The sequence below is a fragment of the Acomys russatus genome, chromosome 1 (genome assembly GCF_903995435.1).
Source record: "Acomys russatus chromosome 1, mAcoRus1.1, whole genome shotgun sequence".
Lineage (NCBI taxonomy): Eukaryota > Metazoa > Chordata > Mammalia > Rodentia > Muridae > Acomys > Acomys russatus.
The window spans coordinates 23,434,885-23,454,790 of record NC_067137.1 but is presented as its reverse complement, the minus strand read 5'-3'; the positions used below and the strand labels follow the sequence as shown (position 1 = coordinate 23,454,790).

The window sequence follows — 19,906 nt, the reverse complement described above, 5'->3', positions numbered from 1 at the left end:
CAAACAAAAAACCCCACAAGGTCTTAAAAATCGAAGAGCATCCATGATGTCATTATTGAGTCACTGGTGTATTTTTATGAGCATTTCTTCCAGAAATTGTGAAAAGACTCTTTTTGACTAGGCATTAGCTAGAGAAATGGCAAGGAGATATTTTTAAACCGAGTCCAAATATTTTCCCTCTGACTTTCATCTTCAAATCAAATCTCTTGTTCAATAACTTTGAGAGGATCTTTTATAAAAAGTTTAATTTTTTTTTTTTTTGGCAGGGACTGCAATCTTTTTATCAACAAACTGTAGTTTCTGTTTCAAAAAATAATCTGCCAACATCTGGGTTTATTTCCGTCTTCTTTGCTTTCACCATGCAAAGAGTTTGCCCTACTGAGTTACCTGTATAAATTTCTACACTGACATGTTTATATATTCCCCTTGTTCAGAACGCCTTCAAGCTCGGGTACACGTTATTCTCAAAACGGAAGCATTACTTTGTCAATTGTCACTTCCTTCCTCCCTTGGAGGATTGAGGACTTTTAAATGAGTGTGAAATTTAACAAACACGATAACTCTCTGCATGCAGCCCAAAATTTATGGGTTTGGATTTTCGATCGTTAACGTTAATATCATGTAAAAAAAAATATCTGGAACATGGTAAACTAAATAGGACCTGGGATGGTTAAGGGTGGGGACCTGGGATAGTTAAGGGTGGGGACCTGGGATGGTTGAGGGTGAGGACCTGGGATGGTTAAAGAGAGGGGACCTGGGATAGTTAAGGAGCGGGCACCTAGGATAGCTGAGAAATCCCTTCTGCAGTGCCTTCCTGGCTGTTCTTCAGTCTGCCCCAGAAGGGTTGGGTGAAAGGGTCTCCAGCCTTCTGTCCTTCAGCTTAAGGTAGAGAGGCAGCTGCATCCCCCAGGCACTTAGACACCTCCCTGCCGGCCCATCTCCATTGGACTCCATCTGGAGCTGTGTAGACTCTAAGTGATACCTCATCACAGGATCTGTGTCTGGCCATCCCTTCCTGAAATAGAAAGGCAGGGAGCCTGGGAAAGAAGGAAGCTGCCTTTCTTTGGGATAGAAACAGGCACAGGACACTCTGCTGGTGTGACAGGAGTTGTTAGGGTCAGAGCCTGGGCCTTGGCAGCCTTAACGAGCTAGATTCAGCTCCCTGTCCCCGGGAGGCCAGGTGAAGAGGCCTGTAACAGTGAACAGCAGAAAGGGGAGAGGAAGAGCAACTGAGACGTCCAGCGCCCCCTCGCACCAGCTACTCAACCCTTTTGGGTCCTGACATGAGCAGTCTTGGCCAAGGTGTGTTCCTGCCCATTACTGACCATTTGTCTTGGCTCCAGTCTCTCCTTAAATGTGGTGTGACAAGTTGTCAGAACCAGAAAGCTTAACCTGGGAGATAGCTTCCTCCTCTGCCTGGCACCCACCTTCAGCCTTTTGCCTCTCTCGGCATGAGGCTCTTGGGAAAATTCCGTATTTCGGGGCCCATGGCTATCTATCTGATAGGCAAAGGGCAGGGCACATGTCTCTTTAGGACATTAGGCTGTAGGGATTGTTGGACCCTAGAGTCCACTCGGGTAGGGGGTCGTCGTGAGAAATCACTCGAGGACCACAGTGTTGATGCAAAAGCACAAGGTTTATTGCTGATGCGCGTCAGGGGGCCTCAGCAGGGAGGGAGGCACACCGAGTCACTGCTACAAGCTATTCTTAAAGGCTAAAACCGCAAAGGTTAGGAGGGGCTGCGTGCCCTATGTTAGGATTGGCTCTGGTGGTCGCTAGGGGTGCTTGTTTAAATGTTATTGGCTATTGCCGGGGTAGTTGGTCTTGGGGGCTATTCTTGGCAGGGAGGGGTGTTGGGGAGGTTCCAGAGAGTTTCCAGATGGTACTTTTCTGAAAATTGTTTACCTTAGTTGAAATTGTTTATCTCAGTTGGCCACCTTGATCTCAGAAACTGAAGCTGGCCTTCAATTCTTTCTGGGTCAGTTTCTCAAGCTTGTCTGGGTCATGTTCCCAGGCTTAGGCTGAGAGAGAGAGCCTTACAGGATGACTGGATTCAGAGCCCCCGACTTTCAGAGGCTGCTCTGGTGACACATTCTACCTTGGCATACTGTCCTCTGCAGAGCAGTGTCCCTTGCTCCACGCCCTGGTTCCCCTTCCTACCCCGGCCTGACGACCTTCTCTCCTTCCTGCAGCAGTTCCCACCTTCACAGAGACAGTTAGTGGGGCCAGCCCCCAAGTGTTCACTGACTTACTGTTTCAGTCTAGCTTTCATTCTTGCACTTGCTTGAGAAAATGATTTTTATTAAAAATAAGACTTTAGGGGGATGGAAAGGTGGCACCATGGTTAAAAGTTCTCACTGCTCTTGCAGAGGACCGGGGTTCGGTTTCCAGCCCCTGTAGAGCATCTCACAACAGTCCATTAAGAGGTTAATGAAGTGCCCTCTTCTGGCCTCCAAGGGCAATGCACACACATGGTACACAACACGCAGGACAAAACTCTCACAGGTAACGTATACTTTTAAAAACATTTGTCCTGATGTGTGTGGGCGTGTGTGCTATATTATGCATATGGAGATCAAAAGACAATTTGTAGTTAGCCTCTTCCACATATGGGTCCTGGGAGTCAAACACAGGCCACAAGGCTTAGCAGCAAGCTCCTTTATCCACTGAGCTATCACCCGCACCCACCCATCTTTCCTCAGCTTATACTTTAAAATCTTGTGGTAATATTTTGAAATAAAGCTATGTGGGGATCCAGGTCCTAGTTTGGTTGTTTTATTTTTTATTTTTTTAATTGGTACATAATGTGCATATTTATGGGGTACAGCTAGCTTGCTTTACTTTTAAGAGCTGTCATAACTGATTTAAAGAAGACAAGTGTATCGCGGCTCTCACTCATTAAATCACAGCACCTAGCTTTCTATCCTCATCCACCAGTTAAGGGCTTTCCGTTGAACTGTGCTGGGAACCACGTGTCTTCCTTTATGTCAGCCAGTGGTTTCACAAGCGAATTGGAACGCTTTACTTTTTTATATTTTTAAACAAAGAGACTCAACATCCACCTACACTATTCTGGCAAATTTTAAACAGGTTAGGAAAAAATCTGTTTCTAATATTTACAGGTATGTCCATGTAAGCACTGTTTATACAGGCGATGCCACAGCTTAACATCAACAACAACAAAAATGCTGCTTCAAAACAGTCTCCTCAAAATACCAGCTCAACAATGGAAACACATTCGTGTTACAATGAGTCATCTAATTTCTCCTCAGTAGTCAAATGAAGCTGCATTTCCTCTTGGTGAGCAACAGTTGCATATACATTACAAACAGTAAAAAATATTATTAGCAAATTAATAGGTGGAAAAATGCCAACCACCCTTTGACATGGTAAGAGGTCAGCAAACAAGAAACACTATCTTATGGGGGGGGTGGGGGGAAGGGGGTACTGCTCAGTCACTGCTGATGCTCTGGTCACAGATTCCTGTATATACGTTGCTATAAAACTCTAAAAAGAAGAACAAACCTGATTGTATCAGTGGTTCCTGCTGCAGTTTCTGAGCGTCTGGACTGACTGTTCTGGTCACAGTAGCCTGAAGAAAATCTTCAGAGGAAATTAGCATCAACTCACCTTCTGTTACTTCTCCATCACGGACAGACTTTCCATCAATGATTACACTCAAGTCACTCATAAGTGGTGATGCAGTGTGTGTGTGTGTGTGTGTGTGTGTGTGTTAGCATATGTGCAGGGGGTGAGGGGAGGAGGTCAGAGGTCAATGTCAGAAGTCTTCCTCAATTACTCTCCAGTTTTTTGTTTGTTTGTTTGTTTTTTAGACAGGGTATCTCCTTGAACTTAGAGCCCACCAATATGGCTGGGTGGCTTGGTGGCTGGCTGGCTGGTGGGCTCCAGAGGCCCCCCTGCCTCTGTCTCCCTAGTACTGAGATCACAAATGTGCGCTCCCACACCTGAATCCTTATGTAAGATCCAAACTCTGATTCCTAGGCTTGTATGGCCACACCCACATCCTCTGCTTTTTGGGTTTGGTTTTGTTTTGCATTTCTGTTTCCCCCCTCCCAACATAATGTTTTTATTTTTGGTTGTGAGCCTAGCCTTTAACAGATGAGCCATCTTTCCATCCCATAATATTTTTATTAATTTTTTGGGGAATTTCATACAATGCACCCCAATCACATTTGCTGCCCATTTCTCCCAAGTCCACACTCCTACCCTTGTTTCCCCTTCCCCAAAACCCCCCAACCAAGTCCAATTTGTGTTGCCCATATGCTGAGAATGAGAGACATTGAAGGCTTCTGTTACAACCCTTCCCCAAAAGGAAGAAACAGTGCAGACAGGAAGTCATTGAAGGAGTCCTTGGATGTCATGCTAAAGATGCTGAAGTGTAGCTCCTCACGGTTAATGGCTTCTGGCCGGGGGGGAGGGGCTTGAGGGAGCTGGGGCGGGGGAGGACTCAGCTTTAAGGGGCTGGCCACTGGGAGTTTGACCATGCTTTTTTTTTTTAAGGTAGGTTTTTGCTTTATAGTCCAAGCTAGCCTTGAACTCACAGTTTTCCTGCCTCAACCTCCCAAGGCCTATAACACCACATACAACTTCTAGTCATTTCTTTTAATTTTTTAATTTTTTTAATTATTATCCATTCTATAACATCTTCCTCTTTATTGGATCAGAGACACGTGGCCCTTCATGTAGTTCATTATTAAAGCAAAAATCTAGGAAATCCAAACTAGAAACATCTGCACTTTTAACTGCTTAGCAAAGCTTTGGCAGTGTGAGCCTGTTTCTCCTCTTCATCTTCAGGAATATTTTCTCTGTGTTTTCCATGGCTGTTTCATGTGCTATTATTCTTGCTGTCATCAACTTCTGGGTTTCCAGTCTAAGACAAGGGTATGTATAGTCCAGGAATTCCTTCCCTGGGAAGATATAAACAAATGCACTCTCCTTATAAGGTCCCAACGACAAAGTGAAGTGCCCTCCCACCAAAGTTCAACCTAAGGAACCAGTTAGTTTAGTGGACTTGCAAAGAATGAGTGAGGCATTGCTTACAGGACCGTTAGTGACCCTGCCATATCAGAAAATCTTTACCCAGCTTGGATGATGGCTTTCCTATAGTAACACAGATGGGGGTCCCTTTCATTAGCTTCTCCCAGCTTTTATACCCTAACATATCCCAGGACCCCTAGGTCGTTTGCAATTGGGACTAAATTGCATTCAAAGGGCTGGGAAGATGCCTGGAGTCTCGGGGGAGGCTTCATGACCTACCCAATCTCTCCTTCTCTGAGGAAACATCTGTAGCCAGCAGGCCCTAGCATGATGTCATGATGGTTGCTTGACAACAAGCACAGCTGGTCTAACAAAGATAGGGACTGTTTTGCTTGGAGGATAACACACTACAACACTTCCCCCTCGTGTATGTGTATGCATGTGTGTGTGTGTGTGTGTGTGTGTGTAGAGTCAAGTGAGATGGATCAAAGAGAGTGAACTGGCCTTCCAGTAAACACTCCCCTCACTCCCCCACCCCTCCCACGCCCCCTCCTACATCCCCACTTGCCCCCACACACTCTCCCATCCCCACTTCCCCTACCCCCCATCAGCCTCCTCACTCCCAGCCAAAGTGGGCAGGGGAGGAGGCCCCAGGGAAAGAAGACTTTGTCTTATTTCCCAGCTGGAAATATGCAGCGGTGGAGAGCTCGCTGACCTGCCTTGTGCCCGACTGAGCACAGGCACAGAGAATTGAAGCAAGTACATCTTGTTTTGTCTGACTGGATTCTCAAGCCTTCTCCTTGCCTGCGTGCGGAGTAAAACCGCATTCCAAGTAGGAGAGAAGGCTTCAGCGCTGGCATCTTCAAGCTGTTTGCTTTTATCTGAGTTACAAACACCATTGTCAATTGCGGTTTCCTTGCAGGAGTCTTGTGAGAGGGGTTAATGCAGTTAAAATTTGGTCGCATAATTGATAAAGCCCCTTAGCTAGGTACTTGGGACTCAGCAGAGGAGTTCAAGCTCTCGGCATCAATTAGAGACAGGCAAACCAGGTATTTCTGGCTGTGTCAAAGGAAAGGGTTTGGGTGGGTGCGCAGTGCCCAGCCTGAGGGGAGCTCGGCTTCTAGAGTGGGACAGCTTGGATTCCCTTGCCTCATGGCCATTTCTGGAACATGTGATATATGAACACATGATATATGAATATATTTCTTTACCATACATTCTGTATGTGTGTATATGTATGTGTATGTGTGTAGGCATGTGTGTGTGTGTGTGTGTGTGTGTATATGTGTATGGATGTGTGTGTGTGTGTGTGTGTGTGTGTGTATATGTGTATGGATGTGTATACAATAGACCCCATGACCTGAGAGCCTACAAAGCAGGCTTCTTGGTGCACTCATTTACCAAATACCACACACTCTGTGACTCGTGCAATAGAAACATTTTCCCGTACCCGCCAAGCCTACAAGTCCAAGGCTGGGGTGTAGACAGGGTTGGTCCCTTATGAGGACTGTGCTCTCTGGTCAGCTCCAGGCTCTCCTACCTTGCAGGGTTGCTGGCGATCTTTGGTGTTCCGTGCAGTGACCTCCGGGAACACATGTCTGGGTTCCTTTTCCCTTTGTTTAAGGACAGCATTGTCTGTCATGAGCATCCCTCCTCTGTGTGATGTCACTTTGACTTAAGAGTTGTGTCTACAGCTCTACTTCCAAATGAAGTCGTATTCTGAGGTACAGTGGTTTACTACTTTGGCGCAGGAATTTTGGGGGGACACAGTTCACCTATAACCCTGACCTTCACTCTCGGCCTCCTGACATAAGATTTCTGAGAGTGAAAGCAAACACCACAATGTGACACTCTTCACAATTTTCAGAACACTGATTTTATATTGTTTGGGGGGGACAAGGTCTTGCTCTATAGCCCTGGCTGGCCTGGGCTACTCTCGATGTAGCCAAGGCTGGCCTCTGACTCCCAAATTCTCCTCCCTCAGGATGGCTCCTGAGTGCTGGGGTTACAAGCGTGTACCACCCTATCAGGCTTGTGTTTTTAAAACACTCAACAAAGGATCTACCCTCATAGACATTCCAGTACACAATACAGAGCTGGGAGCCACACACACCATGTCGTGTAGCTGATTCTTTATCTTGCATGGATAAAACCCTACAACTTTCAAACCTGAATTCACGCTTTTAAAGATGACCCCAGGTGACGTGTATGCCTACTAAAATCTGAGAACCACCTTGCCACCTGAAGTGACACACAATATCTCATCTCAAATACAATGATGAACAAATAAAGCCGCACATTTAAATGTATGCCTGGGTTCTAGGAGGATGAAAGAAAAAAAGTATATCTGAAATGTCAAAACTGAAGAAATGAAGACTGACAGCTAAACATGGGCTGATCGGGGACTAGCTGTGAAGAGTATGAAACAGTCTAGAACAGTGGTTCTCAGCCTTCCTAACACTGCGACCCTTTCATACAGTTAGTCATGCTGTGCTCACCCCCGGCCATAAAATTATTTTTGTTGCTACGTCCTAACTGTAATTTTGCTACTGTTGTGAGTCATAATGTAAACATATGTGGGTTTTGATGATTTGGGGCGACTCATGCCAGGTGCTAGGTGGGCCAAACCGTTTCGCGTAAAACACAGGGCTCTGAAGAGATGACTTGTCATGGAAAAGGGAGCTAGGGGGAAAAAAAAAAACCCAGAGAGGCACTTCAACTGATTAGATGGTGGGAAGCTGGGGTTCTGCTGTACTCATGTCTGCTCTGTGGGGTCACAGGGTCAGGCGGCTGAGGCAGGGTACACATAAGAACAGGGATTTGAGGGAGGCCTTAGGTATTAGGGTTTGTTTTGAAGTGCAGGCGAGAGTTGGAGTTTGATAAGGTCTGTTCTCAGGCGACTTGAGAACTGGCAAGGGTTGGGACACTAAGCAGCCTGGAGAAAGGCATCCTGGGAAGTGGGAAGGCTAGCTAGATTAGAGGCCCAGAGAGTGAGCAGAGGGCGTGTCAAAGCTGAACTTGCTGCTTTTAAAGACCGCCAAGCACATTTCTATGTGGTCGTTGCCCCCACTGCGATCTGTTACTGATCGGCTGTTACTATCATAAAATACCTGAGAAGGTCATGCAGGAAAAGGATTGCAGCCTTCTAGTTCCGGCCCTCGGTCAGTTGGCCCCAGTGCTTTGGGGGCTGTGCTGAGCAACATGTTATGCCGGGAGGATGTAGAGAAGGAAGCTGCTCATCTCATGGTACCTGGGAAGCAAAAGTAATAAAAAGGAGCCTGTTACAGTATTTTGTATCCGTTCGGCCTACAAAGCAAATAACTGACACAGAGAGACTAAAACGTACTTTAAAGCTGCCAGCATTTCGCTGGGCAGAGTCTGAACTGATTCTAATCTACTCATAAACTAAACAAACTACTCTAAACCTTATAACATACATATATTCCAAACACTTGCCACTATGACCCCTGGGCCAGTCTGTGTCCAGTTCCCACCATCCTCCTCCAACCGTCAAACTTTTCTCCTCTCTTCCAGGAAGTCCTGCCTTCCACTTCCTGTTCTTCTGCCCAGTTGATTGGCTAAACAGCTCTTTATTGATGGTTGATACATTCACTTAGAATTCCTCCACAGGAGCTGGAGTCCCATGATCCTCTCTGAGGACACATCTCACCAATGTCATACCACCTTTCACTGGACCCTATTTTTTAAAGCTTCTACTATGTCCCGGGGTCACACAAACCCTATAACACACAGGCTTTGGGGAGACAATTCTATCCAAATTATAGCAAACTCTAATGAGATCAGCACCCTCACCAGAGAGCCCTCACCACTTGCTCATTTTCAGGACTCAGAGGGAGAGTGGCTAGCTGAAATAGCAGGCTATGTCTGAGTTGGCAAATGGCAGCTGGGATGTCACTGGGATGTCACAAACCTACGTGGAGGGAGGTCAGCATAGGAGGAGCTCACACATCAAGACCAGGGCCAGTTTGTGGGAATGGGTTGCTAAAATTGCATGGCCCTTGGAAATTTGGGACTCTAGTGTGTGTGTGTGTGTGTGTGTGTGTGTGTGTGTGTGTGTGTGTGTGTAAGGGCTGCTGTGGGTTGGAGCTCTAACCCAGCATCTAACACATGCTGAGCTTTATTTCCAGCCTGGGAAGCTAACTTGAAACCGTCTCTGCTGATTCTCAGCCGATTCTCATCGGCTGAGTTATTTATCAGACATGGGGCAATTTTTCTACCTATTCCTCATGGTAGTCCTGCAGGTGGATGTACCTATCACCCCCCTACTTCATAGGAGTCGTTACCTCTGAGGAATAGGTAATGAAAGTATCTGTATGACAGTTGCTTCCTAACTAATGGCAAAGCATTAAGCCTAGGTCTGCCGACTGCTCCGTCAGTATATTGATACTGGTTAACTCTGGGGAGCCGGTCACAGATGATGACTTCTGTTTTATTCTTTATCCATTTTTTAAAGTTTCCAAGTTGTAAATATAAAATGGAGGGAACTTTAATAGCCATAAAAAAAAAAAACTCAATAGCACAACCAAAAGCCAAACCATAGCAATGTGTGTGCAGAAGGAGGTGTGGGTGAGCAGGGTAATGATGTCCTGGGTGTCTCCATCACACCTTGGGTCCTTCTTTATTTTTCAGCCTGTTGCTCTTTTTAATCTCATGCCCAGGACATGGTGCTAGAGACAGATGGGAGAGGCCCAGGGAGACAACACCCTGACCCTGATAGCCTTGTCTCCCCGACCCCCATCACAGGTCAATCCTTTCAGAGACCGCATCTGCCGGGTGTTCTCCCATGATGACGTGTTCTCCTTTGAAGATGTGCTGGGGATGGCGTCTGTATTCAGTGAGCAGGCCTGCCCTAGCCTAAAGATCGAGTATGCCTTTCGCATCTATGGTAGGTACCTTGGTTGCGGGGAAGGTACTGAGTGGGGAGGAGAAAAAGGTCAAAGAGAACCTGCCTCGTCTGAAATCCAGCCACATTAGCTCCTTGATGGGACTGTGTAACTGGGATTTGTTAGGTCTTCATGTTTCTTAAGTCCTGTGAAATGACAGCCAATTGAGAATCATCTCAGCTCTAGGCGACAGAGTCCCTTTCCCGGCATGCCCTCTATAAAAGAGGCCTTTATTATTGCGGTGACCAACTTTCCTGACAAGAAGCAACTTAGGGAGGAGGAATTTATTTGGGTTCACTTTGAAGGCCACTGTGACAGGGAGGACATGACATGGTGGCAAGCAGCCCACAGGAACTTGAACATGCAGCTAGGCTGTCTCAGTCCTTACATGTTGGTGGGACAGGAGTCAGAGGCGAAACAGGATGTTGGGTGGTATCATAAGCCTCCGTTCCCTCCCTCTGCTACGTTCCTCCTCCCAAAAGTTCCGCAGTCTCCCAAAACAATGCCAGCAGCTGGAGACCAAATGTTCAAACGCATAAGCCTGGAAGGGCTATTTCAGGCTCGAATCATAATGCCACCCAAAGGTACTTGGGTTGCCAGTGTGTGGCTATTTGATGACTTCTCTCTGGGCAGGCCAGAGAGAAAGAGAAGACAGATGTGGGTGTGAAGCACTTGGGCTCATCTGGCAGGAATCAGTTTTCTCATCTTGAGAGGGGAGGACTTGGGAGAGATCATCTCTGATGTCTTTGGATCTGCCTCTTTACTTTGCAATGTCCCCTTACTACAGTGGGCTACTCGGGCCTCTCAAAGGCAACCAAAGGGAAAGAATCAAAGAAATCTTGAGATGCTTTCCAACAGTCCTTGGATGTTTTGAGTACATCGCGGTCACTCCTTTGCTTGCAGAGGCAGACTGGCAGGGTCCATTTTCGCCCTTTCTCTTTAAGTAGGCCATCCGGCTTCTGTCCTCAGAAATCAGTGAGCAGACTCACACAAGCCAAGGAAAAACCTAAACTTGCTAGGTGTGGTGGCACACACCTGTAATCCTAACACTCAGGAGGCTGACGCAGAAGGATCCCAAGTTTGAAGACAAACTGGGCTACACAGTGAGACCTCGGCTTGAAAAGCCGCGGGCTAGTTCTATAGCTCAGCAGTAGAATGCTTGCCCAGGATGTACAAGGCTCTAGATTTCACTCTCAAGCCAAACAAACAGCCGGGTGTGGTGGTGCATGCCTTTAATCCCAGCACTCGGGGAGGCAGAGGCAGGTGGATTGCTGTGAGCTCCAGGCCAGCCTGGTCTACAAATCGAGTCCAGGACAGCCAAGGCTACATAGAGAAACCCTGTCTCAAAAACCCAAACCAAACCAAACAAAAAAAATGCCTGTGAATTCTCTGTAATTTAAAGAACCTGAAGGATAGGATTTCAACCTGAATTAAACCCAAAATGTCAGGATTGTTTTGGAGAGCTATATAACAGAACTCAGAGTCTCTGCAACAAACTGTTTACATACTCCAAACGAAATCTAAAAGTGGCCCAATATGCAAGAAAGTTCTTTTAAATCTTGCTGCAGCCTCCGGAAGGGAGACTGACTCTGACATGACCCAGATCCTGGAATTCACTAGAGTTTTAAGGCAGCATCATAACTGCCTTTGGTTCTTCAGAGAAGCAGAAGCAATGAGAAAGAGAAGGGGCCAAGGAGGAGAGGATGCAGGTGTGGAGAGGATGCAGGCGTGGAGAGGATGCAGGCGTGGAGAGGATGCAGGCGTGGAGAGGATGCAGGCGTGGAGAGGGACAGGAGGCGGGAGAACGAGAGAGGTGGGACTATAGGGATTGGCTTAGATGATATGGTAGCCAGAAAACCCCACAGTCTTCAGTGAGTGGGACACCCAGGAAAGACGTGATTTGATTCAGTCCAAAGGCACAAGAACGCCATTGGCCAAAGACAGAGCAGAAAGAGACAAGCCCCTCCCTCCTCTGTCTTGTGCTCTTTTGGGCCTTTGCTGACTGGCTGGATGACACACACACACACACACACACACACACACACACACACACACACACACACACACACACACACACACTGAGGACGGTGATCTTGTATTTTAATTTCTGTTTGGTTTTGGTGTATGTCTGCAAGAGCGGTACACCCTCCAAACAGATGGGCCTTTAAAAAAAATTCTTTGATAACTTCATATATCTATGTAATGTATTTTAGTCATTTTCAACTCCCATTTCCCTCTGTCATTCCTCTACTATTCTTACCATACTCTTCCTTACTAACAAGAGGCCCTATCCCAAGTGTGTGTGTGTGTGTGCGCGCGCCATTCTGTTTAATTGGCTTGCTTACGTGATCATGGCTGAGGGTTATTTACTAGAGCAAGGGCAATTTACCAGTGGCTACACCACTGAAGAAAACGACTCCCCTTCCTCCACAATGGTTAACTCCTGGCTCAGAGGCGAGGCCTCAGGAGGCTGCCCTACCCGGGCCATGAAGGGACTCACTCTCTCCCACACATCTGAATGTGACCTCCTTTATTCAGTTTACTGATTCAAATGCTAATCTGTTCCAGAAATTCTCTCACACACCAGGAAATCATTTTTTCTGCCTTTATCTGGGCGTTCCTCAGCCAAATCAAATTGACACTTAAGACTGACCATCACAGTGACCGCTTCCAAGGAAGGAAAAGAAAATCTACTCACACAAAGAAATGAAAAGATATGAAACCTCAGTAGAAAAATACAGCTGTGTGGAGGAATTTAATGGGTTGTTCCTATAATCCCAACTGCCTGTAATCCCAACTGCTTAGGAGACTGAGGCTGGAGGACCCCATGTTCAAGGTGTGCCTGGGCTAAGGGGGAGTTCAAGGCTAGCCTGGGTAACTTAGCAAGTCTATATTTTGTAAAAAAAAAAAAAAAAAAAAATTAAGGTGCTGTGATGTAGCCCAACGACAGAGCACCCACCTAGCCTGCAATAACCTTTAGGTTCATATCCCATGACCCAATAAAGCCAAGCAAACACAAAAACACACCTGAAATAAAAATTCAGTCGACAGGCTCAACAGGAGAATTGAGATAACAGAGGAAACGGTAAAATCGAAAACAAAGTGAAGAAAAATCTGAATAACAGAACAAATATTGAGAGAAGTAAAGAACAGGGCCTCTGGGACACGCAGCTAGAAAGGTCGAATACGCAACCAGTTGATCCGGTTGGAGACTCAGAAGCAAAGGGGAAGGAAAGATATTTGAAGAACTCATGGCTCTGAATGTCTTAAACTCAGTATAAGATACAAATTCAGAGTGAATCCCAATCCAAATAAAATTACACACCCATATATCGTTAGCTCAGCAGTTTCATCCTCTGTGTGTGTGTGTCTATGTGTGTATGTGTGTGTGTGTTTGTGTGTGTGTGTGTGTGTATCTGTCTGTCTGTCTGTGTCTGTGGTCCTCTTCAGCTTCCTCCTTCCTTATCCCAAGCATCCCCAGGGAGTATGCCCTGGATCCCAGGAGTCCTAGCTCGCTAGTCACCACCGCAGGTCTGTCAGATGAGGCAGCTGTGCTGACTGAAGTCTTCGTCATGCTCTCTGGGACAAGACAGCTCCTCCAGCTGAACACTGACCTAGCTCAGCCCTCTCATCTCAGCCGAGCGTGCTCGGGTTACAAGTCATAGACGCTTAGCTCATGAAGCAACAGATAAGGGAACAACGGATCTGATAGTCTGTCCGGGTTGGGTAACAAATCACTCAAAGCTCATGGCTTCAGGTGCCATGCCTTATGGTTTCAGAGTGTCTGCCAGTTAAGAGTCCAGGCTTGGCTTAATTGTGTCCTTCTTCCTTACTTCCCTCCCCGCTCCCCCCTCCCATTTTCCTTCTCCCCTCCTCCCCATCCCCCCTCCCCCTCCCCCTCCCCCCTCTCCTCCCTCCTTTTCTTATTCTTATTTTTATTCTTTTTGTGATAGCATCCATATAGTCCCAGCTGGCCAGGAGCTCACAGGGATCTACCTGGCCCTGTTTCTCCACTTCTGGAATGAAAGTGCGCACCACCACTCCCAGCAGGATGCCCTCTTTTAAAGTCTCACAAAACCCCGAAGTTCTAGCCAAGCTGCTTCCCAGACGAGTGCACCCAGACAAGTCAGGACTCTGTCTGAAGATCTGTGAGTGTGCGCAGCTGTCTGCTCAGTGTGAGACAGAACTCCAGGGTCCCTGTGTCTAGTGCCTGGTGCACAGTAAGCCAGAAGTGATAGTCTGTAAGGAAGGGAGGAGAGAAATTAAAAATAAGGGCGAAGAGATGGACAGAGGAGAAGAATGTGTTGATGATGGCCGTGATAGCCAATGTTGCAAAAATTCAAAGACCTCTCAATGCTCTTGACCTGATGAGGTTCAGGGACAAGGCACATCAGTGCTGCTAGGGAGCGTTTCAAAGATGTGGACCCTCTGCCTGCCCCTTACACCCCTGAACCAAATCTATATCTCAGCAAGACACCCTCCCCCACTCCACCAATTGCTTCCCCCTGAAAAGTCTAGAAAGGCATGCTTTAGTCTCCTGCCTCCCAAACCTAATTGCACACTCGAATCATCTGGGAGTTAAAACAAAACAAGAAGCAACTCGATGTAATGGTGGATCCTGGTCATTGAGCTTTTACAAAGCCCCCTGGGGGATATCTAACGTGCAACAGACTCGGAAGCTCCAGCCCCAGCTCACTGCATCAGACAGAACTGCATCCAGCTACATGTAGCAATGTCCCTGGTTAAAAAACAAAAAGTCCGTAGTCAGGCAGTCCAGAGCCGGAATGATGGCTCCAGAAAGTAAGCTAGGACCCAGAGTCCTTTAGGCTTCCTCATCTGTCAAGTCTTGGTATGAGACTATTGTCCTCATGATAACAGAATGGCTTTTGTGCCCATAGACTTCTCATCTTTATTCTAGGCTGGGAAGTGGTGTGTCTGGGGAGGCGGGGGAGGGGAGTGAGGTGGGAGGGTTGGAAGAAGGAATAAAGATGAAATTTACATCCAAAGACACAAATAAGTCAACTCGCCTTTCACAAGCTCTCTTGGAACTCCACCAAGACACTTCAGTTTGTATTTCATGGGCCAAAATGACATCATATGGCCACCCATGGCTGCAGCAGAGACAGGAAAACCATGTATTTTCACCGGAACCTGCTGTTATCCTGAACAAGAACCGTTTTGAGAATGGCTCCCGGTTAAGACTCCAGCAGGGGCTAAAGCATCTTGAGGACTGGAGCTCACCTCCCGGGCAACCAGTTCCGTTCTGACAGACATTCTGGTTCCTAGGTGATCAGTGCCACATCCTTTCACACCTCCAGGAAGATTTACCACCTGTCAGAGACCAACATCTCAGCCATACCTTTCTGGTCTGGTTGGCACCAGCTATGGATTCTCAGGCAGAAAACAAGTAGCCGGTCTTGCCACACCTTCCTGAGACCTGCCTGGACCACAGAGATGCCGGTGGCTAGGTGAGGCAGTGAAAGAAGTCTGGGGAAACTGAATTGAAAGTTTGCCCTTGATCTGCAAATGATGAGACTTTTTATTTTATTTTATTGTTTTTGCTTATAGAGGTGCTTTGGAGGAAACAAGTTTCGGGGGGCACTTGGTGGCTGAGCCTTAGCCAATCAATTCTCTAGGCTCTTAGAGCCCCACACCCAGCTGAGTGGTTGATCACAGGCTGTGAGTTTCAAGACTGCTGGGTCAGCACGGACTGGGACCCAGCCAGCACACAGGCTCCCTAGCCCTTTCCCAGACTGCTCTGCCCTTGCACCCCCAAAGGACAGGCACGATCCAGGACGACATTTACTCTAGCAAATTATTCTGTTTTCAGATGGCTTGGGACCAAAGCCATGTCACTTTCTGAAGTCTCCGCATGTGGGAGCCAGGCCAGCAGGATGCCTGGGGACACTGCAGGGGCTTACAGAGAGGCTGCGGAGTTTCTTACTGGCAGTGTGCTGTCGCTGTGGCTGCCATGGTGGTGCCCCACCCCTTCCACCTGCTCCTCTGACTCACTTCCAATGGCGATGGTGTGCAGGGGTTACGCAGGGAGAGCTCTGCAGAGAGAGAGAGAGAGAGAGAGAGAGAGAGAGAGAGAGAGAGAGAGAGAGAGAGAGGGAGGGAGGGAGGGAGGGAGAGAGAGAGAGAGCACCCCAGAGCAGGTTGGGCTAGGGCTCAGACTGAGAAATCCAGTCAGGGATGCACTGTGCCTTGCATGTGCACACTCTGCCTTTGGGGACAGACATTTCTTAGCTCTGCCATAGAAGGACTTTATGGTACCAGCAGACCCTGGGCCTCAGTTTCCCTAATAGTCCACTAGCTCTAGCTGCCATTCTTCAAGGAGGGATGTTATAGTCTCTCAGGTTCTCATTTTTAGTACGAAACAATAAGAAAGATGGAGAATTAAGCCCTGGCTACAGCTAACAGGAATCCTCTGTTTTCCAGACACGTGATAGGGATGGCTAAGTATTTCCTATTTAACCTTCACATAGTAGGGACAGGGCTACAGTTTCCACTTTACAGACAGGGAAACTGAGGCTCAAATAATGAACTGAGTTTATATGTGTATGTATATTTCATATATGTGTGTATATAATATATGTGTGCGTGTGCATAATGTATATAGCGTTGTGGAGAAGCTGAAAGTAGTTGTGCACATTGGTTCTTAGGCTCTGTAACATTAGGGATTCAGGCTCCTCCTACCTGTGGTTTTGCCTTTCATTCCCATGGTTACTTTATTGTCTCAAAGACTTTCCCAGAAGCCTTTTGCCCTCGTCTGCTCACTCTTCAGAGCCTAGCCATTTGGCCACCTCTTGCAGCAAGGGAGGCTGGGGAGCATGTTCAGTTAGGAGTGGTGGCTTTCTGTGGTGAAGGCAGTTGTGAGTGGTAAAGAGCACAGATTTCCTGCAGAGTCTGAATGGAAGGATTTAGTCACGCCCCCATCTCTTACCAGGTGTGCATCCATTCGTCTGTTTATTCATTGAGACTCTGCCCTGTGCTGGGCTTTGTCCTCAGGAGGAGGATGCCAAGCTGTAGGGAACATTGCTCCAGCCCTGACTCTTTGAGAGCACAGCTGGAATTCTTGAAGCCAGCCCTTTAGTACTCCAGGCTGCAAGAACTACCATCCTGCTTCCCTGAGAAGCTAGGACACATGTTCAGGTCACTCAGGCAGCCACCACACAGGAACGGAAGCATGGGAGAATGCCCAAGGATTTTGTTCCCAAACCCAGGCCACCTTCCACTCCTCTGCTCAGCCTGGCTTCCAGCCACCAAAGCACAACCTGGCTTCTGAGTTCTGCAGTGGAATCCCCTGTAGCATGGACTTTTACGTGCGGGCCAGCTCAGCCTAAGTTTGAACTTTGACCTCCCGTTTCTTGGCTCTGTGGACAAGCCACATCACACCTGAACCTCGGTGTCCTCTTGTAAAAATAAGATAATAAAAAGTTAGATGGTGAGGAGCTAGTGGCTTAAAGGAGGATGCACCTGAGCACACAGTAGGCACGCAGTCAATGCTTACAATTAGTGCTATCATTATTGCTTTACTTAGTATTGTCTACAGCTGGCCCTACAGCCAGCTAGCTGTCGCCCCACCCCCAACCTGTGGCCCAGATTCTAGGCCCCACTTGGCTTCCCAGAGACTTATGGGAGTCAGTCCATGGGCCAGGGACTCAGCCTCCATCTCCTCAGCAGATTTTAACGAGAATGGCTTCATTGACGAAGAAGACCTCCAGAAGATAGTGCTAAGACTGCTGAACAGTGATGACGTGTCTGAAGACCTGCTGATGGATGTCACGCAACACGTGTGTATCCAGATGCCAAAGGGTGGGGCCTGGGGGTCCAGGTGGTCACCCAAAGCCCCTGGATATCAGGCCATCTTCTTTGGAAGGGGTCCAGAGTCAGGTCTGGGGCAGGTGGCACACATTCCTCTGCAGCTGCCTGTCATGGGGATGGGCAGCACATGGTGCCCTGAGAAGTGGGCACACAACTGACTGGCCTTCCAAACAGGATCTTCTATGTTCCCCAGAACAATGGACCCCCCCCCCTCCTATCCCACCTGAGCCTCCCACCCACATGGGTCACTAAGGGCAGCTGGACCTACAGCAACTTAGCATCAGATGAACACATCACAGTGTCCCCTCCCATGTTACTCATTAGGCACACAGTGCCCAGATGTCCTAGTGACAATGCGTAGAAACAGCTCTGAAAAACCTAAGATGGAACACAGGCCCATGTGCTCCCAGTCTGTGAGAACCTCTGAGTATCTCAGGTCTGAACGGTACCACCTCCTGCCTGACTCGGCCTTCTTACAATGCAGGGCTCGTGCCTGGGCCTATGTCCGGCTGATGGGACGAATGGGGCCAACTGTCCTCACTGCCACATTGATGCTGGAGGGCCCCATGAGGAGAGTCCTTCTGAGACAGTCAGCCCACGAAGCCTCCTCTACCCCGATCTTAGCTCACACACCTTCACCTCTCTGTGGGGCAGGGGCCCTGAGACACCCTGGCAGGCGGTAGTTCCTCTACACAGACCATCCATCTCCCTCCTCTGGAGACCCATCTCTTGTCAGAGCCAGGCTCATCTCATACTTTCCTTCCACCAGGTCCTGAGCGAGTCAGATCTGGACAATGACAACATGCTTTCCTTCTCCGAGTTCGAACATGCAATGGCCAAATCTCCAGATTTCATGAAGTAAGGCATTCCTGAGGGGAGGGGCTTTTCAGCAAGGTTGGAGGCAGGAGAGGTGCCCAGTCTCCCCTGGGCCAATGATGCTCTCAGTCTCCCCCAGGGAAATCAGCTAATCTTGGGGAGCCAAGACAGGTGAAGACAGGATTCTGGGGTTGGAAAACCCTGTGTGGGGTTGGTGGGACCACAGACACATTATACCCTTGATGGCAAGGGCATCTATCTATCTCTCCCCTACTGGGCTTCAGATCTGACTTGAGTGTCGCCTGCTATTACCCAGATGCACCGGGAGCTGAGGGTTTCCTCAGAAGTGTAAGAATGCCAGTGGAAGAGCTGACAACAGGAAAGAGACGTCATAAGAGAAGCAGATATTTGCACCCTAGAGCAGAAGGGGCCTCAGTGATCTATGCTTCAGACTCCTACAGAAAGGGGCATGATAGGATGAGGTGGGAACCTCAGATAGCTCTGGTACTTTCTCTCTTTCAGCTCCTTTCGGATTCACTTCTGGGGGTGCTGATCATGGAGGCAATCCCCTTGTTCGGCAGCCTTGAGGGAGCCCACTGGAGTCCACCTGTATCCAGGCCCTGTGCGGGATCTGACTTGAAGTAGGACTTGTCTCTGTTCCACCTTCACCTCTAGAGTATTGTTTATGAAATAAAGAGATGTGTTTTCCTACGCCCACCCACCCACCGCTCTTTGAAAGCATGGTCCTACATAGGGAGTCAGAGTTATGAGCTGTTTGTTCCAGTGCTCAGGTTTGCCAGCGACTCCAGGCAAGCTGGGGTGGCAATGTTTTTGAGGACAGAGTTCAAAACTCAATCCGTGTCAGAGGAAGGGGCCAGTCCAAAGGGAACAAAGTTCAGAAGGGAAATATTTGCACCCTTCCCCTCGTGGAGAACCCACCCGTGACCCATGGTCCCCCAGAGCAGATCTTCAGGGCTGTGCACATAGCTGTCATTCCAGATGGCGCCTGGTTTCCCTGTCCTCCTCCCATAGAGAAGACATCCTGGCCCTGCTTGTCACCCTTGGGCCCTGGGGATGGGACCATGTGTGACCAGCATGTAGGGTTTATTTGCTTTGCCATTCAGCCAAGCCCTGCAATGATTTGGCCGCCCCAGGGACACTCGGTGGCCAGCTGGCCAGAGACTCTGGACCACGGGAGAAGTGCACCATGGGAATTTGTGAGAGCTGCCAGATGACTACCTGCTGGGCACGTGGTTTTCTTGTCTCTGTGGTCCCGAGGGAAGTGGACAAGCACTGATTATGCAAGTAGGGTTATCTTGCCACAATGGGCACTTGAATCCTGCCTTTAAATCTTAGCTCAC

At 48.1% G+C, this 19,906-nt stretch overlaps 1 protein-coding gene across 1 annotated transcript in view; it reads left to right on the top strand.

Annotated features, from left to right (window-relative positions):
* Window positions 1–19,130, top strand: part of Cib4 (calcium and integrin binding family member 4) — a 46,451-nt gene extending 27,321 nt beyond the window's left edge. Inside the window, exons 3-6 of the mRNA XM_051154557.1 lie at window positions 9,763–9,904; window positions 17,589–17,698; window positions 18,499–18,587; window positions 19,068–19,130. Of these exons, the coding sequence (XP_051010514.1) occupies window positions 9,763–9,904; window positions 17,589–17,698; window positions 18,499–18,587; window positions 19,068–19,098 (372 nt within the window). The 3' untranslated portion in view covers window positions 19,099–19,130. The remainder of the gene's footprint in view (window positions 1–9,762; window positions 9,905–17,588; window positions 17,699–18,498; window positions 18,588–19,067) is intronic.
* The last annotated feature ends 776 nt before the right edge of the window (window positions 19,131–19,906 follow it).